The sequence below is a fragment of the Canis lupus genome, chromosome 18, assembly GCF_011100685.1.
Source record: "Canis lupus familiaris isolate Mischka breed German Shepherd chromosome 18, alternate assembly UU_Cfam_GSD_1.0, whole genome shotgun sequence".
NCBI classification, from domain to species: Eukaryota; Metazoa; Chordata; class Mammalia; order Carnivora; family Canidae; genus Canis; species Canis lupus.
This window is the reverse complement of record NC_049239.1, coordinates 36,471,217-36,494,278: the sequence shown is the minus strand read 5'-3', so window position 1 is coordinate 36,494,278 and position 23,062 is coordinate 36,471,217. Positions and strand designations below refer to the sequence as shown.

General features: G+C 35.3%; 1 protein-coding gene across 20 annotated transcripts in view; it reads right to left on the bottom strand.

The window, feature by feature from the left end:
- The window catches only part of DCDC1 (doublecortin domain containing 1), a 482,774-nt gene that overhangs the window by 446,200 nt on the left and 13,512 nt on the right, over window positions 1-23,062 (bottom strand). For 12 of the 20 annotated variants that reach the window (XM_038563136.1, XM_038563134.1, XM_038563146.1 and 9 more), the window contains 4 exons: window positions 14,722-14,891; window positions 4,670-4,783; window positions 1,544-1,813; window positions 177-333 (listed from right to left, as the gene is read on the bottom strand). In XM_038563136.1, the coding sequence (XP_038419064.1) occupies window positions 177-333; window positions 1,544-1,813; window positions 4,670-4,783; window positions 14,722-14,891 (711 nt within the window). The remainder of the gene's footprint in view (window positions 1-176; window positions 334-1,543; window positions 1,814-4,669; window positions 4,784-14,721; window positions 14,892-23,062) is intronic. The other 8 variants (XM_038563147.1, XM_038563149.1, XM_038563148.1 and 5 more) reach the window with 4 other exon arrangements.

Genomic DNA, 23,062 nt, shown 5'->3' with positions numbered 1-23,062 from the left:
TTGATAAAAAAGAAAGGAATAAAATACTTGTGAGATCTATGTCTATATAAAAGCAATTTACAGATTCATTACTAAAAAGAAAATTTTAACACAATAAATGTCATGCTTTTCATTTCTTAAATTATAAAAAAGCTAGGAAAGATATAAAGCACTGAAAACTTTTGAACACTATTTACCAAGGTGATGGTTGGTACCGTAACTTTGGCACAGACCGTCCTAGATCCATTTTTGTAAGCTGTTACTGTAATCACTCTGGGATGAAGTTTCTGTTTATGAGACAGTCTATGCCAATTCTGGGCTGGCTGAAATTTTAAAGAAGAGAACTCTGCAACTCTGAAAGAAAAAACCCCCACAAAATTGATGCATGTTAATTAGTAAAAACGTTTAAATATTATCCTATTTTTTATAGATATAAGCTCTAATGATTGCTCCTAAGTATTCCTTAAAAAAAAAAAAAAAACTTTTATAAGGCTGTCCGTATCTACTTAAATATTTTTAAAATTTTAACACAGGATAAGTTTGCTAAATCTGTTTATGTAAAACACCTATCTGAGAATAAATGATTTTACCTATTTACTTATAAAACACCACAATACTCATTTAAAAAAATATATGCATACATGTTGCGTTCTGATAAAAACACAAAACAGTAATAATCCTAACATCATGATATAGTAAACATAGTAAATGGCTAAGATATTCCCTTAAGTTTTATGTATACCAAAGTCCTCTGATTTTTTAAAAAGATCTGAAATTCAAATAGTTTCTTACTCTAAGTTTCTTATTCTAAGGTTAGTTGTAACTGCTTTCATCTCAAATTGTTCAGGGATAGAAAAGGAAGATTTCTAAGTTCTGTCTTCATTCAAAATAAGTTTCGATTCTTATTATTTTCTCAGTAAAAGTACATGGCAAATGACTACCATGTTGTGTTTTTTATTTCAGAGTTCTGTAACTAATGCTGTTAATTCATAATGCCACAGAAGCAAAGTAAACATTTTGAAAGAAAAACTTTAGGTAATAAAATCACAACATACCCAACCTTATCAAATATATGAAAATAATGGGAGTATCAGTTTCTTGGTTTGATTTTTGCTTTTGCCAACATTTTCCTCTATCCATAAATTCTTAGGTTAACAGTTTATGATAACAATTTTGATATGAAAACACATCCACAAAATGAATTTATAAGTACATTTCAATTTGATTTTATTGCAAAATATCGATTAAATATCAGAACTATGCATTTTACTTTCTGAACAAGTATCTGGTAAGCAGATATTTTGTAGTCCTAGCCTGATTCTGCTTCAAATATTTTTTTCTGAGTTTCATATTATCTACATTGAAGTATATTTCACATTTTCCACAAATGTAATTAGCGACATTCTACTCAGGTGCTTTCAAAGAAAAAAATAAAAACAGAAACAAAACCCTAGAGATGTGTTACATTTTAATGTCTGAAATAGTCAATTGAATCATTATAAATTCTGCTCAAAGGAAAAAGCTTCAGCAGTCGGTTAAAAGAACAGAGAACAGCTTTGATTACCTCAGTTGACCCACTGGAGCACTGACAGGTCTGTTTCTCTTGGATGCTGATATAAAACAAGAATTGTTTTTACTGTTTGATTTGTAGCTATATGGGTCTGATATTTCATCATGGCTATGATCTGATGCTGTTTGATGTGTGGAGCAATCTTGAAGTCCTGACCCTTCTGATACTGCTGCTGAATGCAAAAGTCTGTTGGGGCCAAACTGAGGTTGCAAATAATCTTCCATAGTTTTAATAACTGCTTTTGCCTGGGATGACATAAACTCTCTGAAAGAAACAATCCATGGAAGAATACAAGTCAACTGATTTCTAATTACTTATTAACAACCACCATATAACTTGTTGTGTGCCATGTGCTAGACAAAATACTACACAGTTATTATTTTGTTTAATCCATACAATATCCCTGGGAAGTGGATACTATTTGCATTCCCATTTTACAGATTTTAGAAATTGTGGTTCAGAGAGGCCAATTAACTTGCCCAGGCTCACAAAATCAGTAAGCTGACAGGGTGGGAAACTGAACCCAAGCCTGTCTTAAAATAAAGCCCACATTCATAACCATTAAATTGAATTGCTTTACTCTAGAAAGTTTGTGTCATAAAAAAAAAAAGTTTGTGTCATGCTTGAAACGATGTAAGTAAAATTTTTAAATTTTAGATTTATTAAAAACTAGCACCCTGCTCAGTATTAGGAAATATAAAAGTTAAGAGATGTGGCTTCTACCCTCAAGAAACTTGCAAACTATCACTTAATAAAGAGAGAATATATGTTAAACATGCCTCTTAGGACTATGAGTGTGTATTACCTATAAATGCAAAAAGAGGGGCACCTGAGTGGCTCAGTGGTTGAGAACCTGCCTTTGCCTCAGGTCATGATCCCAGGGTCCTGGGATCAAGTCCTGCATCGGGCTCCCCTCAGGGAGGCTGCTTCTCCCTCTGCCTATGTCTCTGCCTCTCTCTGTGTCTCTCATGGATAAATAAATAAATAATCTTAAAAAAATAAATAAATGCAAAAAGAATTCCTTGAAGGCAAATTTATATTGGATGGAATAGAATTGATAAAGGCTTCATAGCAGACTGGGATTAGGGTGACCGATTCATCCCAGTTTGCTCAGTTTGCTCAGGACTGCCCTGGCTTTAGCACTAAGAGTCATACACCCCAGGAACTCCCTCAGTCTCAGACAAATTGAGACAGTTAGTCACCCCACCTGGTAGTTAAGCTTGGAGGAATAGCATTTAGATCAACTATGATGTTTGAACAGAGGACCATATGACCTGTGACAATAATGTAAATCCATGTAAACACCAAGTTAGGAGGACTGAATATATAGAGAATTTGCTGGTATTATAAAATGAAACAAGCTTCACCATACTTAAGAATGTTAACCTGTGTGATGATTAGGTATGAAAGATAGTGAGCTTCCATGTATTTCATTTCAGTATTCCATGTATTTGTATTTTTATACAAACTAAATCTGCTTCTGTCCAATTTGTAAGTTCTTCAAAAGTTCTTAAACATAATATAATATAACCCCACCCACCCATGGAATTATAAAACCATAATGCTTGGTGTGGAAGGCTTGGCACAGAGAGCCCCTCCTCCAAATTTTTCTGATCCACCAATGGCATTATAATCACAATGATTTTTTCTGGCATGTCCTCTCTGTTCACAAATGTGTAAAATGGTTGATTATTTCCTCTGAAAGAACGGAAAGTGGTCATGTGCCATGGGGAAAATAGATGTGTGCATGTAGATGAGACTTGACACAGTGGATCAATAAAACTAAAACACTGGGATCCAAGCAGTTCTATTCGTTGTTACATGTTTCTATCCAAGTCTGTCCTGGATTGACCATAGATAGCTCTAGGTAGAGGAGTAATCTTCCCTACACTCTGAGGATCTACCCAGGCTCAAAACTCTGGCAAATTGGACATTAGCTCTGACAGAGGCAAGACCTCCTTTCAGACCATTTGAGCTACCTGAGATTTTGACAGCAATAGTAAGTGATGGCATGTGGCAGCGGTCGTGTCTCAGTGGCAGTGTTTCTGCAGTAACCGCAATGGAACTGAATGTGGTCACCAAGATCTTCAACTTAGGGGAAGATCAGTAAACAGGCAGGAGGAAAGATTTGCAGATCTCATAAACAGTTCTCAGTGCCCAGAGTCACTTGGGAAGCAAATTCTCATGTAAAGAAAGAAAACTAATTCTTTACATAATGCAGTATGGGTGTCTTTTTATTAAGATTTTATTTTTTCTAAGTAATGTCTACACCCAACGTGGGGCTTGAACTCCCAACCCAGAGATCAAAAGTCACATGCTCTTCCAACTGAGCCAGCCAAGTGCCCTGTTTCTTTCTTTTTTAATGAATGCATTTTGTTTTTTTCAAATATTTTTATAAATATACTAATTATTTTATATAATAATCCATTATCACCCCACCAGAAAGTGAAAGGTTTTTATTTTTTCCATATTTCAAAATTTCAGCTGTATTGATGAGAGGGCAAAAGGCAAGCTGAGGGCAAAATTCAAACTGACACCCCACAAGCCCCATGCCCTTTAAGGTGGGATATATATAACATTCCTCAGGTACTAGTGAGAGCCTAAGAACAAAGGCAGGAAGAAGCAATTGGTCAACTGGTAAAGATAATAGTCATGCAGGATATGAAACTTCACTATAGTTTGTAACTATCTTAAAGATTTACAAGAAAAACACAATCTTAATAACAGCTAGACCTCCATGAACCTATAGATTCAATTTCCTTGGAGCCCTACCCTCACCTTCACCTCCCATAGGATAGAAAATTCTATATAATAAGTCACTCCTCACAATCACAGAGCAGCTCTTTCTGCCCACGGGTCCATCCCAGTACTCTAATAAAAAACATCTTTTTGCACCATAGAACGCCTCAAGAATTCTTTCTTGATCATTTTGCTTGATGACTGCATCATGTGTCAGACCTTTAATTCAATATTTTGCCTTTTTTACTTAAATACTGTCTTATAACCATCTTTCAGATAGCTATATGGTCTTTACAGATTTTACTAGAATGTATAATCTTAATGAGTAATTTTACTTATATCTTAACTTCCTCAATCTATTCATGTAAATAAGTTATTTACTGTTTTTGTATGCTGGCAAACAGATCCATTTGTCCCTCTGTCTCCTGATAAGAGCATTGGCATCCTTTATGGAAACTTGCATCCTTCTCTCTCCCAACAACCTCCCACATGATTCTGGTAGGATTAGGACAATAAATTATATGCAATTTACCTGGTAAATGGTTAAAAGAATTAAATGATATTTTATCATATATTTACTTATGATATGCTTTTTTTCTAGTAATTTGTATCAAAAAGGGAAAGAAAAGGTCATTTTTCATATGAAAAAATAACTTTTGGCCCACCATCTGTAGTCTTCAGCTTTGATTTGTTTTATCAATGTTGATGACAGGTTTGCACTAGTTCTTACACATTATTAAACTCTTCTTTCTTATAACAATTGATGTGTTGCCTGGTCTTTGGGTGTGTGAAGATAATCACAGAACTGTTTGACAAAGCTAACTTGTCCCACACAGGGAATTAAACCTATACACATGGTTTGTTAAATTATTTTCTTTAAGATTTTATTTATTTGTTCATGAGAGACTCAGATAGAGAGAGAGGCAAAGACACAGACAGAGAAGAAGCAGGCTCCATGCAGAAAGCTCGACGCGGGACTTGATCCCGGAACTCCAGGATCATGCCCTGGGCCGAAGGCAGGCGCCAAACCGCTGAGCCACCCAGGGATCCCCTGGTTTGTTAAATTAATCCTGGAAATGAAAGTGTTAGGATCATTCAGCTCAAACACATTTGTGTTTCAGGTGATTTAGCTTGCTACTAGTATACACAGAAACATAAAAGAAAATAAAACCACTCCAGCAGGGCACAAAGAGAATTAGAAGACCATGGATTGCTCTTCAGAATATACTAGTAACTTAAAAACAACTCTCATAGAAATGATACTGTAATAGCATTGCATGGGAACAGATGGTAGCTACACTTGAGGTGAGCATAACATAACACATAAACTTGTTCAATCACTATGTTGTACACCTGAAACCAAGGTAACATTATGTGTTAACTATACTCAACTTAAAAAACTAAAAAACAGGGGCCCCTGTCTGGCCCTGTGACTCTTGATTCCTGGGTCGTGAGTTTAAGCCCCATGTTGGGTATCAAGCTTACCTAAAAAAAAAAATTATAAAACCTACCTCTGTCCTTATTCCTCATAGCTTCTGCTAACTTCCTTTATGTATCTCCCTATTTCTGTACCACATTACTTTCTAGAGACTCTCTATGACTCACATTCAATGCCCCCCAAAGTTTAATTGCATCACTACCTGGTTTAGGACACCCCATTTGGATAGAACTCTCAAGCTAGGCAATCTCCTAAGCCACTGGCAAGCCTGTGGAAATGTACCCATTAGTGGTCCAAAAACTATGGACAGGAGAGCAGGATAATAAGATGTACATGGCTTCGAGTAGAATGGACTCTCAGATGCATACTAAAAAGGGAAAACATACTTGGCAGGGGACTTGCATGGCCTGTCCCTATACCAAGATAAGCAGAGACACTGTATTGATTGGAGAGGAAGGCAAAGGAGGTAGTTCTATACTAGTTTTATACTAGCAGCAGCGGAGCATCAGTGCTCTTTAGCAAATACAACTCTAATATGTAGATTGTATTTCAATCACCATATTGTAGTCTCCTTATTTGTCTTTCTCTTATTCTCACCTTTTTTCTTTGAAAGATCCTTTTGCCTCCTATGGAAAAATTTCTTAGAAATCCTATGACGTTTAGATTTATTAAAGTGAACTTCCTTCCACCTCCAAATATATATATCTTCACATAGTTATCTTCCCCCTGAAGTTTTTGCCCACTGAGAACTGTACTCTATATTCACATAGTTACCTCTGTCACCAAGACAGTCATTGTCTTTTAATTGAGAAGTTAGCCTATAATCTTACAATTTGTTTTTATTTTTCCTATGTATTCTATGTTCCTTTTCATGCCTTTCTTGTTCTCTCTCAGATTAAATAATATATTTTTATTGTTCCATTTTCTTTTTTATTAGGCTTAAATACAAGTACTTAAGGTTGAGTTTTATCATCATGCAGTACTGAGGATAAAGAATGTGCTGCAGATTTTAATGACAAACCCAAAGAAGAACTAAAAAAATGCTTTGAGAAATGGCAGTTTTATTAGAATAAATTACTTCCTAAAGAGAGTTATTTACAAAAAGAAAGGAGGGCAGCCCTGTGGCTTAGCGGTTTAGTGCCACCTTCAGCCTGGGGTGTGATCCTAGAGACCTGGGATCAAGTCCCACATTGGGCTCTGGGCATGGAGCCTGCTTCACCCTCTGCCTGTGTCTCTGCCTTTCTCTCTCTCTCTCTGTCTCTCATGAATAAATAAATAAAATCTTTAAAAGTAATAATAATAAAAAAAATAAAAAAAGGAAAGGAGAAGATAGTCACTTGGTTGTAAATGTTCTGGTATGTTTCCTTTATAAAACATCAGCAACATTACTTCTGAATTAGTTTATTTTCAGGTATTGGAAAAGACTATGTCTTTTAGCAATTGAATAATTCTTTAGAAATTAGGTCATAAAAGGAACAAAAATGAGATGTGTCTATATATATATTAAACTATGTATATTTTTAGGATTTTATGTGTGATTAGGTAAAGATAAAATAAAATGTCAAAATTTAACCATGAAGCAGTATGGATAAAAAACTATCAATTAATTAAAAACAATAACACTTTAGGTAAATGAATCTTTTTTTAAAAAAAGATTTTATTTACTTAGTTGTTTATAAGGAGAGAAAGAGCACAAGGCGGGTGGGTGGAGGGGAAGGCGGAGGGAAGAAGGGTGCAGGGAGGGGCAGAGGGAGAGAGAGAAGCAGACTTCCCACTCAGCAAGGAGACCAACAAGAAGCTGGATCCCAGAACCTGGAGACCATGACCTGAGTTGAAGGCAGATACTTAACCCCTGGTAAATGAATCTATTAAATAATTTCTTTACACAATATAATGGATATGGTCATTAAACGGAACTACAAAGCTCAAAGGTACATTAGTAGATTAAGCTTTTATCCTTTTCTCAAAACTACTATATCTCATCTGCATATCAGCTTTTTATCATAATCAAAAAGACTGTCAAGGATAGATCTTATACATTATAGAACTTATAGCCCCCTTGATATTCTAGGCAACTATTTAATTATATTTTACTCTCTGTAATTTTCATTAAAACCGGTTTATAAGTTTTACTTCACAAGTAACAACTAAGTAAAGATCTCAGGTCCAAAAGTATAAGAAAATATGCTCAGAGAGGAGGACAGAAAATGATACACCATGATAAGATTTAGATGTATAAAAAAAAAAAATAAAAAATAAAAAAAAAAAAAAAAAAAAAAGATTTAGATGTATAACCCCAGTTTTGATGAGAGCATTTTTTTCTTCCCATTTCTCTGCTTTAATAGCATTAGTGGATCTTGGTGGTTTTTTAATAGCAATTTGAGGAAAACCAATAAAGTCATACTTGTCAATCTTCTATTCAAGGACTTTTACCAGTTGGTGCTGCTCACTGCTCCTCTATAATATATCCTTCAGTTATACTTATACCACATTGCCTTCATTAGTTCTTATCTATATGTCTTTTGCCAGTGGTTTTCACACAGGTGTTCTATACCATTACTGCACATCTTACAATAAGGTGGTATTTAATGAATATTAATCTAAACTCAGTGCTTACATTTTCTAGAACTCCTTCCATAATAACAATAATTGTCTAGTAGGAGAGAAAAATGTTATACAAATAGTCATTCATATAAATTTATAATTACTAACTATGATTAGTACTGTGAAGGAAAGTCCTAGTTAGTAGGAAGGGAAAATTCAAAGGTTAGCAGAATAAAGGAAGCTTCAATAAAGCTGCTCAAACAGACAAAACACGTGAGAGGAGTTAAAGCTACTAAATCTTAATCATTCCTTATTCTAAATCATCCCCCCACATTCTGTATGAACTGATGTAATAATTTGCATATTGATATATTTGCTTTGTGATTTGTTATGTGATTTCATATCCCACTCTGCAAGAGTAAGATCTTTGTTTTGTATCTTTTACACGTCTACTAGAACTCAACCAGTAATTGATATGCAGGAATTATTCTTTGATAATTACGACATCATGCCAAAATGTGTCACAAAAATGCCACTGACAAACACAATTTTAGAAGTAAAATATAATAAAGTCAAAGCCAAGAGTTATGTCAGGTAATATTATTTAGTCAACAAATATTCCACTGAGTTTTCCTTAAATGAAAAGCCACAGTTCTGTTTGAGGATTCATCCTCTTTATATGCTCATGGAAGATATCCCCTTATCAGCTTCAGTGGGTAAATCCTCAGTGTCTAACACCAATGATGGTAGTTATATTTCCCTTGTCCCTTGCATTAAGTAATCAGCTTGTGATCCAATTTTGGCCAATGAGACATGAAGCAAAGTCATCTGGGGAAAGGATTTTTGCCCCAGTAAAAAGAAACACAGGGGTACCTGACTGGCTCAGTCAATAGAGTATGCAATACTTGATACTGAGGTTGTGAGTTCAAGCCCCAATTTGGGTGTAGAGATTACTTTTAAAAATCTTTTTAAAAAGAGAGATATAAGGGGCAGCCCTGGTTGCTCAGTGGTTAGCGCCGCCTTCAGTCCAGGGCCTGATTCTGGAGACCCGGGATCGAGTCCCACGTCGGGCTCCCCGCATGGAGCCTGCTTCTCCCTCTGCCTGTATTTCTGCCTCTCTCTCTGTGTCTCTCATGAATAAATAAATTTTAAAAAACCTTTAAAAAAAAGAGAAATATAAGTGATCAAATATCCATTTTCTTTAGTCAGACATTGTTGAGTGAACATGCAATGAGCCACCTTGTGAATAGGAGTCATATCCAAGGATCTAGCCAATATTCTGAAGATGGCGGAGAGAAAGATACAAAGGACCAGGTTCCCTGAAAACACTGCTGAAACACTGAATTTAACCCTAGAATTGCCCTGCATCTGAGGTTCTTGTTATGTAAGATAATGACTTCTTCGTTTTTAAAGTCATTTTCAGTTGAGTTTTCTATTACTTTGTGCTCATAGTAGCTCACCACATAATCAGTTCTCTAATCATAATTGCTTTACTTTTAGTTTTATTCAAAACCTTTAATAATTTTATAATGAGCTAAAGTATAAGCTATTATGGTATTTTCTAAACATTTTACTTTTACTTAATCAGGAACATTTCACTAGAAACTTCAGCATAAGCATAATAATGACACAGTTTTTTTTTTATTTCCCTGCTCTTCGAAACACAAAGCATCCTTGGTGAATTTAGATTTCTATGGCAGAAATCTGCATGTGGCTAATAATTCTATTCATAAGTAGGAAGTGTGGCTACTTTGACAGATCATGGCTCAATAACAAACATGCAGGTCTAAGTCATCACACAGTTTAGATATGAATTCAACAGCAGGATAATGACAGTTGCTAAGGATTTGTACTTGCTGTCGCTTCATACCAGTGTTGGCTGTCAAAATGTCTCTTTTTCTTATACAGAAGCCATAGATTTTTTTATGGATAGCAATTACTTACAATATACAATGAAGTACATCAAATCTAACAACCACTCTTTAGCCCCTTATTATTTGGTAGTCTCTTTGTTAAATGTAGTCAACCATTTTCATCTAAATTATTTATTTATACTATATATTTGACAAGCATATATTTCTTGCTTTTATATTCTTATGGCATTTAAACCTTCCTGAAGAGTTATGTTTTTTTTTAACATTGTCATTTGTAAAGCTTATCTTTATTCTATTACCATTTTAATGGTAATTAAGTTCTCTAATTGGAATAAATACAAATAAGAAAATGTAAACATAAGGGAAAATGACCCCAAGTACATTCAATAATAAGTCATCAGCTTAAAATACTGAAATGCAACTGATAAAAGAAATAACTGCACATATGTTTGGTGAATTTAACCTTGTATAAAATCTCTGAAGTATATAAAGCACAAAAATTTCATTAAACTTCATCATAACCTTTTTCCAACTTGATGAAATGAATAACCTAAAGATATAAATAACTTTCTACAATTACTAGATAAAATGTGATTTAAACATCATAAAAAGTAAATAATAAAAGTGAAAAATTCCTCTCAAATTTTATTTACAACACTAGAAGAAAATATATTTCTAGTTTGGCCTAGAAATTTAGGTAAGGGTATCCCAATTGCAGAGCAATTTCCAGTTATTTTACAACACATACTGTGTCAGATTTTTACTTGCAATTTGATGATTGAATAATAAATAATGTATTATGTTCAAACTACATATATACCCTATAGGAGATATTCAACATCTGTTAAATTAAACTTGTTTACTTGTACAGAAGGAAATTCTAAACAAGAAGAGCAATTTCTTTGTGTAATGGATTCACCTGAGTATAGGACCATCCCATCCAAAGGAAGAAAAAAATAATTCTGCTTATGCAAAAGTAAAAACAAGGTACATCTTAAATCTAAAACCAGAGGAGGTTATAGATACCATATACAATGTTTCCAGAGGAAATTCTATGTCTTCAAAAGGAAATAATATAGTCTTTTAACATTTTAAAAGGAAATAATATATTAATCTTTAGATCTGTAGAGATTTTGTTTTTGAAAAAAATTGGAAAAAGTTATGAGCTATGCAAAGTGTAAATTGTTCAGAATGAAGGTAGAGCACTGAAGGTGCTACCTTGCTTCCTTCACTGCGGCTGGCTTTCCTCACTTCCTTCTGCTGCCCACTCCATGCTGGGAACAGACAGCTCTTCTTTAGAATGACAAAATTCCTAAACTTAAACTGCCCCTGGAAAAGGCAATGTGATCAAATTTTTCTATTTAAAAAAGAATCTGAGATTCATTCCAATTTAAAATATCCAAGATCTAGGTCTCCTGGCTGGCTCAGTTAGTAGAACATGCAACTCTTGATCACAGGGTTGTGAGCTCAAGCCCCATGTTAGGCACAGAGATTACTTTAAAAAAAAAAAAAAGTAAAAAAAAAACATATCCAATATAACTAAAATGACATTAAAAAACTGAATGAATAGTTTAGGTGCTGTTAGTCTCCTTGAAAGCAAGATTTGTCTGAAAAAGCAACCCATATAATATATAACAAAAAATTATTGGTAATTAACTTTTAAAGCTGATTTAAGTTCTCATTTAATGTACCAAAAATAATTTCTCCTGCAGGGAACTAAAAATGTTGGCAACACACTCAGCTGCAAATAAGATTTAAAAATCCTATAACTTTCTGTTACACAAATCATGAAATTACATCCTTAGATGATCATCAGCTAAAAATCATTAAAATATTTTATATGTGGGGTAGAAAAGATATTTTTTAAAACATTCTCTTAATTTTATTTAATTTTTTTCATTCTCTTAATTTTAAAATGCAACTTTGTTATTTTTTTAAATATTTTATTTTATATATTCATGAGAGACACACAGAGAGAGGCAGAGACATAGGCAGAGGGAGAAGCAGGCTCTGTGCAGGGAGCCTGCGTGGGACTCGATCCCATGTCTCCAGGGTCATGCCCTGAGCTGAAGGTGGCGCTAAACCGCTGAGCCACCTGGGGTGCCTGGAAATACCTTCTATAAATATGACAGAACTATCCATAGATACCTGTTATCAACAAATAATTCTACCATCTGTGTCTCAAAGTCTGGGACACTGTTCTGGGTCACCTGGTACTACCTCAGACTACAGCTAGGTAGGCAAAATTTCCTACTATGCTGCTCCCCTGGAAGTAGCTATAGGAATTGGGCTAGATATTTCCAACTAGATATTGATCTGACCTCCTAGGGGTAAGTCATAAAATGGGAGGATCAGACCGTCTTTGGCATAACATGTTGAACTCATTTACACTGTTGATGATTAGTTTTCTAATCTAATAGGAACTATTAGTTTCCTGTGCGAGGAAGGATCCTGGCACAGCAGCTTTCACTCTGTTAGAAACAAATATAGCAGAGTGACAAAGGAAAAACATTGAAAGAACACAAGAGAGAAGAGTGGATAATGTGAATACAATATAGAATAAATTAATAGCATCAGATAATAACATGAGAATAAAGTGACCAGTCACCGTATGGCTGCAATGAATGGATTTAATACATGTAGGCATATTTTGTAAAATGTATAGTGTGTGTAGTGAAGAGAAACATAATCTCTTGTTGTATAAGTAAAGGAACAACAAATTGACTATATTTTAATAATTATTTCTCATAAAAAGATCACAAAGATGGTAGAAGAAAGGTGGCAAGGAAAACAAGAATGAGACAAGAAAAGTTTTAACCTCAATCAGGGGGAAAATGTCTTTACTCATAGAGAAAATTGCCTCTCTCTGATAATCATATTAATGCCAACGGATCTTAGATTACCATTAGCCTTTATGAACTTGACGTCTTTCAGGTTGAAACTCATCATTTTCTTTTTCATGAAAGTAAAAGATCTCTGGGCATTGTCTTTGACTTTCCATTCGATTACCAAGAAAAGGTTTACTTTGTTTTCTAGGTACATCATAATCAAAGTTGATGGTAATAGGTAATAGTGACAGAAATGAAGTTAGGATTCAGACAAAGAAATATGAATAACACATTGAAACAAACTATTAAAAAAATGGCAGTAGGAAGGTGATTCCATGAAAAGAAAGATTGACATTAAAAAAAGGACAAACCCAGAGTTAAAAAAGACTTAGAATCAGAAAAAGAAAATGAGAAAAAGGAAAGAAACTGTATAAATGAAATTACAGTTAACTCCAACAGAAAAAATAAAGAATCTAAAAATACACAAAAGAGGGCAGCCCGGGTGGCTCAGCGGTTTAGCATCGCCTTCAGCCCAGGGTTCTGATCCCAGGGACCCGGGATTGAGTCCCACGTCAGCTTCCCTGCATGGAATGGAGCCTGCTTCTCCCTCTGCCTGTGTCTCTGTCTCTGTCTGTCGCTCTCTCTGTGCTATATTGTTATAGATGGGTAATATGTTATATTGTTATATTACCCATTGTTATATTGGGTAATAATGTTCTAAGAGATTATCTAGGCATATAGCTAGTACACTGTGTAAATAACCTCAAGCACTGCTAATATGCACAGAAGTCAGAGAAATAAAGCAAAACAAAAATTAGCTAAAAGTATAGATTTCACTTTTACTTAAATTTACCAACACACACACAAAAGTTTTAAGATATAAATGTAACCTGGCATTTTTATAGGAGATTAACATAATGCTTAATTTATGAATATTTTCTTCAGTGCTCTTATAGTATAAGTTTTCCATGTAACATAAAGACTCCGACATCAGGGCAGCCCTGGTGGCTCAGCAGAATGGTTCTGCCTTCAGTCCAGGGCATGCTCCTGGAGACCCGGAATTGAGTCCCACGTCAGGCTCCCTGCATGGAGCCTGCTTCTCCCTCTGTCTGTGTCTCTGCCTCTCTCTCTCTGTGTCTCTCATGAATAAATAAATAAAATCTTAAAAAAAAAAAAAGACTCTAACATCACATTTAGCTAGCCAAAAGCTTATCAAAACCTGATAGGGCGCCCAGGTAGCACAGTGGGTCAAGCACCTGATTCCTGGTTTCGGCTCAGGTCATGATCTCAGGGTTGTGAGATTGAGACCTTCATTGGGCCCTGTGCTGGGTGTGGAGCCTGCTTGGGAGTCTCTCCCTCTGACCCTCCCCTATCTCTCCCACTCCCTCCTGGTGTGCTTTCTCTCTAAAACTAAAACTAAATGGATACAGTGCAGGTTAAGTGTTTAGCAGGGTGACTTGGCATAGAGCAAATATTATCTTCCCTGCCATACCATTTTTATCATTTTGCTACTGTCCGAGTCAAACTCAGGGATAATTTATGTTTATAGCATCATCTACCTTTTACCTTCCCATAAAATAAAAGAAATTGAAGGGTTCTAATCCAGGCAACTATCTTTATAGCCCATCACATTCCCAAGTTATTATTGACATCATCTCCACAAAATATTGAGCATTTATATAGACAGCATTCTACAATCACTTTATCTCCTTCAGAATTCAGATTAAGCTGCTGAAATAACATTCTTACCTTGGTAGATCTTTGGAAATATATTTGTAAATTAGGTGAATGGTATCTCCATTGAAGGTGCCTTCAGCATTGCTCTGCTGTGATACCTCCATGGCTCTAGTCAAGGGTGATAAAGAAGACTGAGAAAGAAATGCTTCATGGTCATCTTTTTCTCTTTTTGCCATTTTCAGCTAAAAATGAGGAAGAATATTATTTAACTTAAAAGGTAAAACCATCCAGGGTTATAAATTGATCCTGGATCTTAATCACAATTTATTTCTCATCATGTTTGAGGCTATGCAGCAGTTGCTAAATAGGTCTCGTGATGAAAAAAACAGATGAAAGCTTAAAGGAAAACAAAAGTAGGAATCTAAGTCTTTGAATGGTATAATACTGGGGCACCTGTGTGGCTCATTCAGTAGAGCATGCCACTTTTGATCTCTGGGTTGTGAGTTTGAGCCCCATGTTAGGTGTAGAGATAACTTTTTAAAAAGATATTTGTTTGAGAGAGAGAGAGAGAGAGAGAAAGAGAGAAAGAGGGAGAGGGACCAGCAGATGTGGGGCTCGATCCTACAACCCTGAGATCATGACTTGAGCTGAAACCAAGAGTCTGATGTTTAGCTGACTGAGCCACCCAGGTGCCCAGGGAATGCAATTTTATTTTATTTATTTATTCATGAGAGACACACAGAGAAGGCAGAGACCTAGGCAGAGGGAGAAGCAGGCTCCTGCCTCTGCATATTCTACTTAACCTCCTGCAGGTAGGGAGCCTGATGCGGGACTTGATCCTGGAATTCCAGGATCATGTCCTGAGCCGAAGGCAGCTGCTCAACCGCTCAACCAGCTGAGCCACCCAGGCGTCCCAGGGAATGCAATTTTATTTATTTTTTTTAATTTTTAAAAAAGGATTTTATTTATTTATTCATGAGAGACAGAGAGAGAGAGAGATAGAGAGAGAGAGAGAGAGAGGCAGAAACACAGGCAGAGGGAGAAGCAGGCTCCATGCAGGGAGCCTGATGTGGGACTTGATCCGGGATCTCCAGGATCAGGCCCTGGGCTGAAGGCTGCGCTAAACCGCTGAGCCACCGGGGCTGCCCCTGGAATGCAATTTTAAATAGGTTTTCTCATTGAGGTGATAAAATCTTGCCAAGTACTTAAAAGAGGGTCTTTGTTGTGTGTAGTTGAATTGAATCCTGAAACTCTTGATATTCCTTGAACTAAATTGCTTTCCAGAAAAGCAAGTTAGCTAGTTAGCAAGTTGCTAGACTTATTGTTAATTAAGCATACAGAAGATCGAAAGAACTATAATATAATTTATACTCACAAGTATTATGGAAAAATACACACGTATAATATATAAGATCATTTCTTCTTTTTCCACTTTCTAGCCATGTGACCTTGAGTACTATACCCTTTCTGAGCTTCCGTACTTTCATTTGCAAAACAGGTTATCCACATGGTTATGAGGATTAAGTAAATAAAGTGGTGAACGTGAAAGCATCAGGCACAGTACTTGGCACATAATAGACATTCATGTAATGTTAGATGAATCCAAATTTATATCAGAATAAGAAAAGGTATCTCTTTCTCCATAGTTTAATAAGAAAAGGTGCTATTCTCTGCCCAGCACTCCTCTGGTGTTCCAACCGAAGACTAAAGGGCTACTGGCCTTCATACTCTCCCTACCCCTTTAAGCATCTCACAGCAGGAGGGACAAGGTTCTCCTCTCAGGCTTCCATAACAACCACTGCTTGTTCAATTCGTCCATAGGTTGAGTCTTCCTAATTGAGGAATGCTTTTATAAACAGCTGAAAAACTCCAGCTGTTAATAGCGAGGCAAAATTATGTGATTAGACAGTAAATCACCTTTGACTGCCCTGGTGTGTTTATTATAATTATTAAAACCTAAGAAAATCTGCACCAAACTATTAAAAAATATCCCTTGAAATATAGTAATAGTTTTACTTTTTATGTATGCATAATTACAATCCTAATCTTCACCAAAAGAGATAATCATTTTAGTGATAGGTATAGTTTTATTTTCCATGTAAAAATAGTTTTAGGATGCCTTTTGGTAGAATAAATTATATAAGTGCGAAATCATTACCATTATTAAATGCAATATTTCTGCTGTAGCATTACTATAAAATCAGTGTTATCCTCACTAAAAGTGGAACATATTAACAGGTTAAGTAGACTATGTGGAATACGATAGGTTTGCAGATAACATTCATGCACATCGCTAATTAAAAGAAAAGTAATTGTTAATTAGAAATTAAAGAAATAAAAATGTGTTAATTTTCATTTGACTCACACTATTACAATATTTTAGCACAGTACAGGTAAAGGCACTGCTTATGTTTTAGTAACACATGCATAGTTTATTTACTTACACAATGAAAAACCTCTTTTTTACTTTCCATCTCTTAATCATTTGACATGAAGATAAGCTCTCACTCATGCCCACCTCTAGATCTGTTCTTCCACTTTTTTTTTTTTTTTTTTTTTTAAAGGCATTCAAGTACACATGGTTCTAGGCCTGGACTCTGGAGCCAGAGTGTCTGGGTTTAGCATCCCCACTGCCCAATTACTAGCTGTGACATCTTGGATAAGTCACACAACATCTTTCTGCATCAGTTTCTTCATCTATAAGAAAGGGTTAAGAATAGTAGCCACTTTATAAAGTTGATGTGCTGGCACATAGTAGGTACAATGTATCAGGTACAGAAGAAAAAAGACATGATAGTCTTCAAGTTGGGATACTAACTACCAAAACCAAAACAGTACATGGGGCATGCAGGTGTGGATAGTTATAAGCAGATCAATGTCCAGATCTTGCCTTTCACATATATGCTTTCCTAAAGAAAGTCTAAAAAAGACTTTCAAGCATAAAAGATAAAATTTTGTAGAAGAAATGTAGTGGAAATAAAAGTTTAAGGAGAAAAGAACATATGTAAAATTTCCAGCTATTGAAGAAGAGACAGCTAATGTTTTTAATGTTTTAGTGTTTTTAAATCCCTGTAAGTATTCAACGCTGGGTCCAGAAATGTACCATGATTGTGTGACATCTGATTATGTCTGAAAACAAGGAATCTATCAAAGGCAAGTGAGGTGTGTTAGGTGTCCAACTCTTGATTTCAGCTGGGGTCATAATCTCAGGGTCGTGGGACTGAGCCGGTGTCGGGAACTGTGCTCAGTGCTGAGTTGGCTTAGGATTCTCTTTCTCCTTCTCCCTCTACTCTTCCCCTGCTTGTGCTCTCTTGCCCAATAAATAAATAAATAAACAAATAAATAAATAAAGTCTTTTAAAAATGGCGAATAAAATAACCATTTTATGCGTGTGATTTTAAAAAAATAAATATTATCTTTTAGAAATACAAACCAAAGTATTTTTAAGTAAATATGATTGAGATTTGCTTTAAAACACTCTTAAAAGTAGAAGGGGGTATAAATAAAAATAGTAGAAAATTTATGGTTAACTTGGGTTAACATGAGGGTTTGTTTTACTATTTTTTACTGTGTGTTTGAAAATGTTCACAATAAAATTTTTTTTCAGATTTTATTTATTTGAGAGATAGAGAGAGATAGTGAGAGAGAGCATGAGCAGAGGGAGGGGCCCAGGGAGAGGGAAAGAATTTCAAGCAGACTCCACACTGAGTGTGGGGTCTGATACAGGGCTCTATCTCACAACCCTGAGATCATGACCTGAGACAAAACCAAGAGTCAGATGCTCAACGGCCTGAGCTACCCAGGTACCCTATGTGTTCACCATTTCTTACGAGTATCATCATCCCATTTGTTTCCTTATCTTGTATAGCAGAATTGAATATTCAAACATTATATGGTGTCTTCTAGTGAGCTAGAGATATAAGGAACAAAGGAAAGCATGAACGTGGAAGAAAGAAACAAGACAAGAAGTATGGAAATGCCATCATCTTAAAAGTAATATATCTAGTAATTCCACTACTGAGTATTTACCCAAAGAAAACAATAATTCGAAAAGAAAAAACTGGAGTCCCATGTTTATTACAGCAATATTTACAATAGCTAAGATATGGAAGTAACCCAAATGTCCATCCATAGATGAATGGATAAAAAAAAGTAATGGGATATTACTCAGCCATAAAAATGAATGAAACCGGGATGCCTGGGTGGCTCAGCAGTTGAGCATCTGCCTTTAGCTCAGGGCCTGATCCTGGATTCCCAGAGGATCAAGTCCCACATTGGGCTCCCTGCATGGAGCCTGCTTCTCCCTCTGCCTGTGTCTCTGCCTTTCTCTCTCTCTCTCTGTGTCTCATGAATAAATAATAAAATCTTAAAAGAAAAAAAAAAAAGGCTTCAAGTCATTTTTCTCTAGTTTCCAGAACAGATAGTTTGTACATATTTAATGGGACAAGGGTCAGAGTTAACCTCCAAAGATGAGTCCCAAGCAATGCATATTTGGAAATCCTTATATAGAGCTCTTGGCCATATTTCACCTAGTCAGAATGCATACCTGTCCTCTGAAGACTATTGTAGCATTCCAGCAGTAGAATACCTTATTTCTGGTCATCTGATTTGGTCTCACTGATTTAACTGCTATTAACTTCTCCCAAATGCTGAAATAGTCTCTTGATTCCACAGTAGAAGCCATTATACCTTGTGGTTGTACCCTCAGATATATTAAATATTGTCAAGATAATGACCTTATTAGGAGACATGTGGAAGGCTACCCTGCATGAAATGTACCTTTTTGGTGTTGTATAAACATGTAAAATATGTATTAATCATCTAGATTGCTAATTATAATTTTTAAAATAAAATTTTCAGGGATCCCTGGGTGGCGCAGCGGTTTGGCGCCTGCCTTTGGCCCAGGGCGCGATCCTGGAGACCCGGGATCGAATCCCACGTCGGGCTCCCGGTGCATGGAGCCTGCTTCTCCCTCTGCCTATGTCTCTGCCTCTCTCTCTCTCTCTGTGTGACTATCATAAATAAATAAATAAAATAAATAAATAAATAAAATAAATAAATAAATAAAAAAAATATAAAAAAAATAAAATTTTCAGCAATGGAAATGTATAGCTTAATGTAGAACAGACTGTTTTTCTAATTTTATAATTTAATAGTTGTATTTCAGAGGATAGCTGTTTTATCAAAATTTGTTTTATAAATATAATTGTTCAGGGCAGCCTGGGTGGCTCAGTGGTTTTAGTGCCGCTTTCGGCCCAGGGCATGATCCTGGAGACCCGGATCGAGTCCCATGTCTGGCTCCCTGCATGGAGCCTGCCTCTCCCTCCGCCTGTATCTCTGCCTCTCTCTCTCTCTCTCTCTCTCTCTCTCTCTCTGTGTGTCTCCCATGAATAAATAAATAAAATCTTTAAGAAAAAAAAATCATTGTTCAATTGGGAAAAAAAAAGTGAGAGGATTAAAGATTGGAGTCCCAGACTCTCAAATAAGTTACTTTTCCTGTTGGAATGTTTTGTCGTACTACTATACAAACTAAACGTCCTAGGATAAACCCACCAATCAGCTTTGCCTTATTCTATGCTACCAGAACAATGGTTAGCAGAACAGTTCTTGCATATTGTTATCAATTTATCATCTAGTCACACATTGTTATGATAAACAAATCAAGTTTACTTAAACATAAAGAAGACTTCTTTGTGGTCCTCCAAATGTGTTTTCCCTAAAACCATTTTGATAATTCCTGATCCCGTCATTATTCCATTCAATCCATCAAATGTTATTAAATACCAACTATTCCCAGACTAAAATAGACAATAAATTTAATGTTGGACAAGAAAACAGTATTTCTCCACTAGCTGAATTTTCATTACTGAATATAAACACATTTTTTACTAACTTGTCCTATTAAAAACAATCAGATGATAATTGGAATCTTTTTTTTAAGATTTTAAATCTTAAAATCTGCCCAATAATCGGAATTATTACAGAAATACCCATATTAAGAGTGGAAAGAAAATTATAAAAAAAAAGTCTCATAATTTCTCATCCTTGGAGTTAGCCACTATAATTGTTTTAAGGCTTTCATCTATGATTTTACATCTATGTAAAATCTATGATTTTTAAAAAAGATTTATTTATTTAGGGCAGGCTGGGGGGCTCAGCGGTTTAGCGCCGCCTTTGGCCCAGGGCCTGATCCTTGGGACCTGGGATCGAGTCCCACGTCGGGCTCTCTGCTTCGGGAGCCTGCTTCTCCCTCTGCCTGTGTCTCTGCCTCTCTCTCTCTCTCTCTGTGTCTCTCATGAATGAATAAATAAAATCTTAAAAAATAAAGATTTATTTATTTGAGAGACACACACAGAGAGAGAGAGAGAGAGAGAGAGCATGAGTGAGCATGAACAGGGGGAAGGGCAGAGAGAGAATCTTCAGCGGAAACCAAGATGGGGCTCAAACTCATGACCCATGAGACCGTGACCCTATCCAAAACCAAGACTTGGATGCTTAACCAACTAATCTAGGTGCCCTGAGATATTGCCTTTCCTTTAAACAAAAGTGTGACCATATTAAATATATAGTTTATATACAGTTGTGTTCACTGAATGAGAATATTTTTATGTTATTAAATATTTGTTGAGAACATAATTTTTAATTTTTTAAAATATCTTATAGATAGTTGCTCCAAATACTTCCTGTTGTAAATAAAGCTGTGGTTTTCTTTTTTTTTTTTTTAAACGTTTTTTAAATTTATTTATGATAGTCATACAGAGAGAGAGAGAGGCAGAGACACAACAGGCAGAGGGAGAAGCAGGCTCCATGCACCGGGAGGATGTGGGATTTGATCCCGGGTCTCCAGGATCGTGCCCTGGGCCAAAGGCAGGCGCCAAACCGCTGCGCCACCCAGGGATCCAAAGCTGTGGTTTTCATATGCACCTTTGACCTTACCACAGAAAAGTTCCTAAACTAAAAAAAGTTTTAGAAGTTAAATTCCCAGATCAAAGTGTATGAACAATTTTAAGGCTGCTCATGTATATTTCCAATTTGGATTTCTTTTTTACAAATGTACAAATTTCGCTGGGTGGCTCAGTGGTTTAGTGCCTGCCTTAGGCCCAGGGCTGATCCTTGATTCAGGATCAAGTCCCACATCAGGCTCCCTGCATGGAGCCTGCTTCTCCCTCTGCCTATGTCTCTGCCTCTCTCTCTCTCTCTCTCTCTCTCTCTCTCTCCCTGTGTCTCTCATGAGTGAATAAATAAATAAAATCTTAAAAAAAAAAAAGTACCAATTTCTAAAGCTACCAGAAAATAGTATACGGACACTTATCTAATAGTATTCATTACTAGAATAAAATATTATCTCTTAACCTGACCAATTTTATAGTTATTTTCTAACTGGTAGTGAAAATTTAATTTTTAAAACTATCATTATTTAAATTTTTAATTATATTAATACTCAAGGAGGAACATTAAGGGCTAATCAGAGATTTTTATTGACTTTATTTTACTCAGAAACCATTCTATTAAAAGAATTCCTAAAATATGGAATATATATGTTAAACTTCTAGATATTTTAAAGATAACTGAGTTCAAAATATCTAATTAGCCCAAAAGCCCCTTTCCCATATACTTATGAGAACATACCCAATTATCTTGAAAAAGGCAATTAAAATTACTATTAATAATCTTAATACTAGGACATGTTATAATTCATTTGATAATTACATTTCCCACAAAGATACTGTCAACATAAACTGTGAAACTGCAGATCCATCCTGTTTACAAGTATCAGAGACAATATGCTCACTATTCTGTTGTACTTAAATGTTGTATTGCAGTTTTTCTTAACAGGTAATACGTGACATGAAACATGTCTGATTTTATGCTTCATAACTTCCATTCTGATGTTTAACATTAAGAAAATATATTTATGTATCACACATGTCAAAAAATAATTTAAATAAACTAAGAAAAATAATAATCATGCCTTTCATTTCACATGCAAAATATGAATCTTTTATTCATAGATATCAAAGAACCATCTGCAATCAGAAATGCAAGCCATTTATATTTTCTGATTTGTGTAGGTAATGTTAAATATCTAAGTTCTTATTTTAGATTTTCAGAAATTTGTTATGAATCAAAATATTAAGTCATAAAAATAAGAAAAATCAAGAGATTACCTTTTAAGATTGACACACAAGTTTTAAAAATTATTTCTATTGTTTATTCTATTTTAATAACAAGTAAAAAATGTAATTATTTTGATTTTAAAAACATATACCAGAAAAGGTGCCAGGCTGAAGTTTACATTATTTATTGCTATTTTTCTTCAAAAATATGCATTAGAATAAATATTTTTCTAAGCTTCAAAATAAATACAGTACATGGTTCTGGCGTATTTATTTTTTTTTGAAAAGGTGCTCTG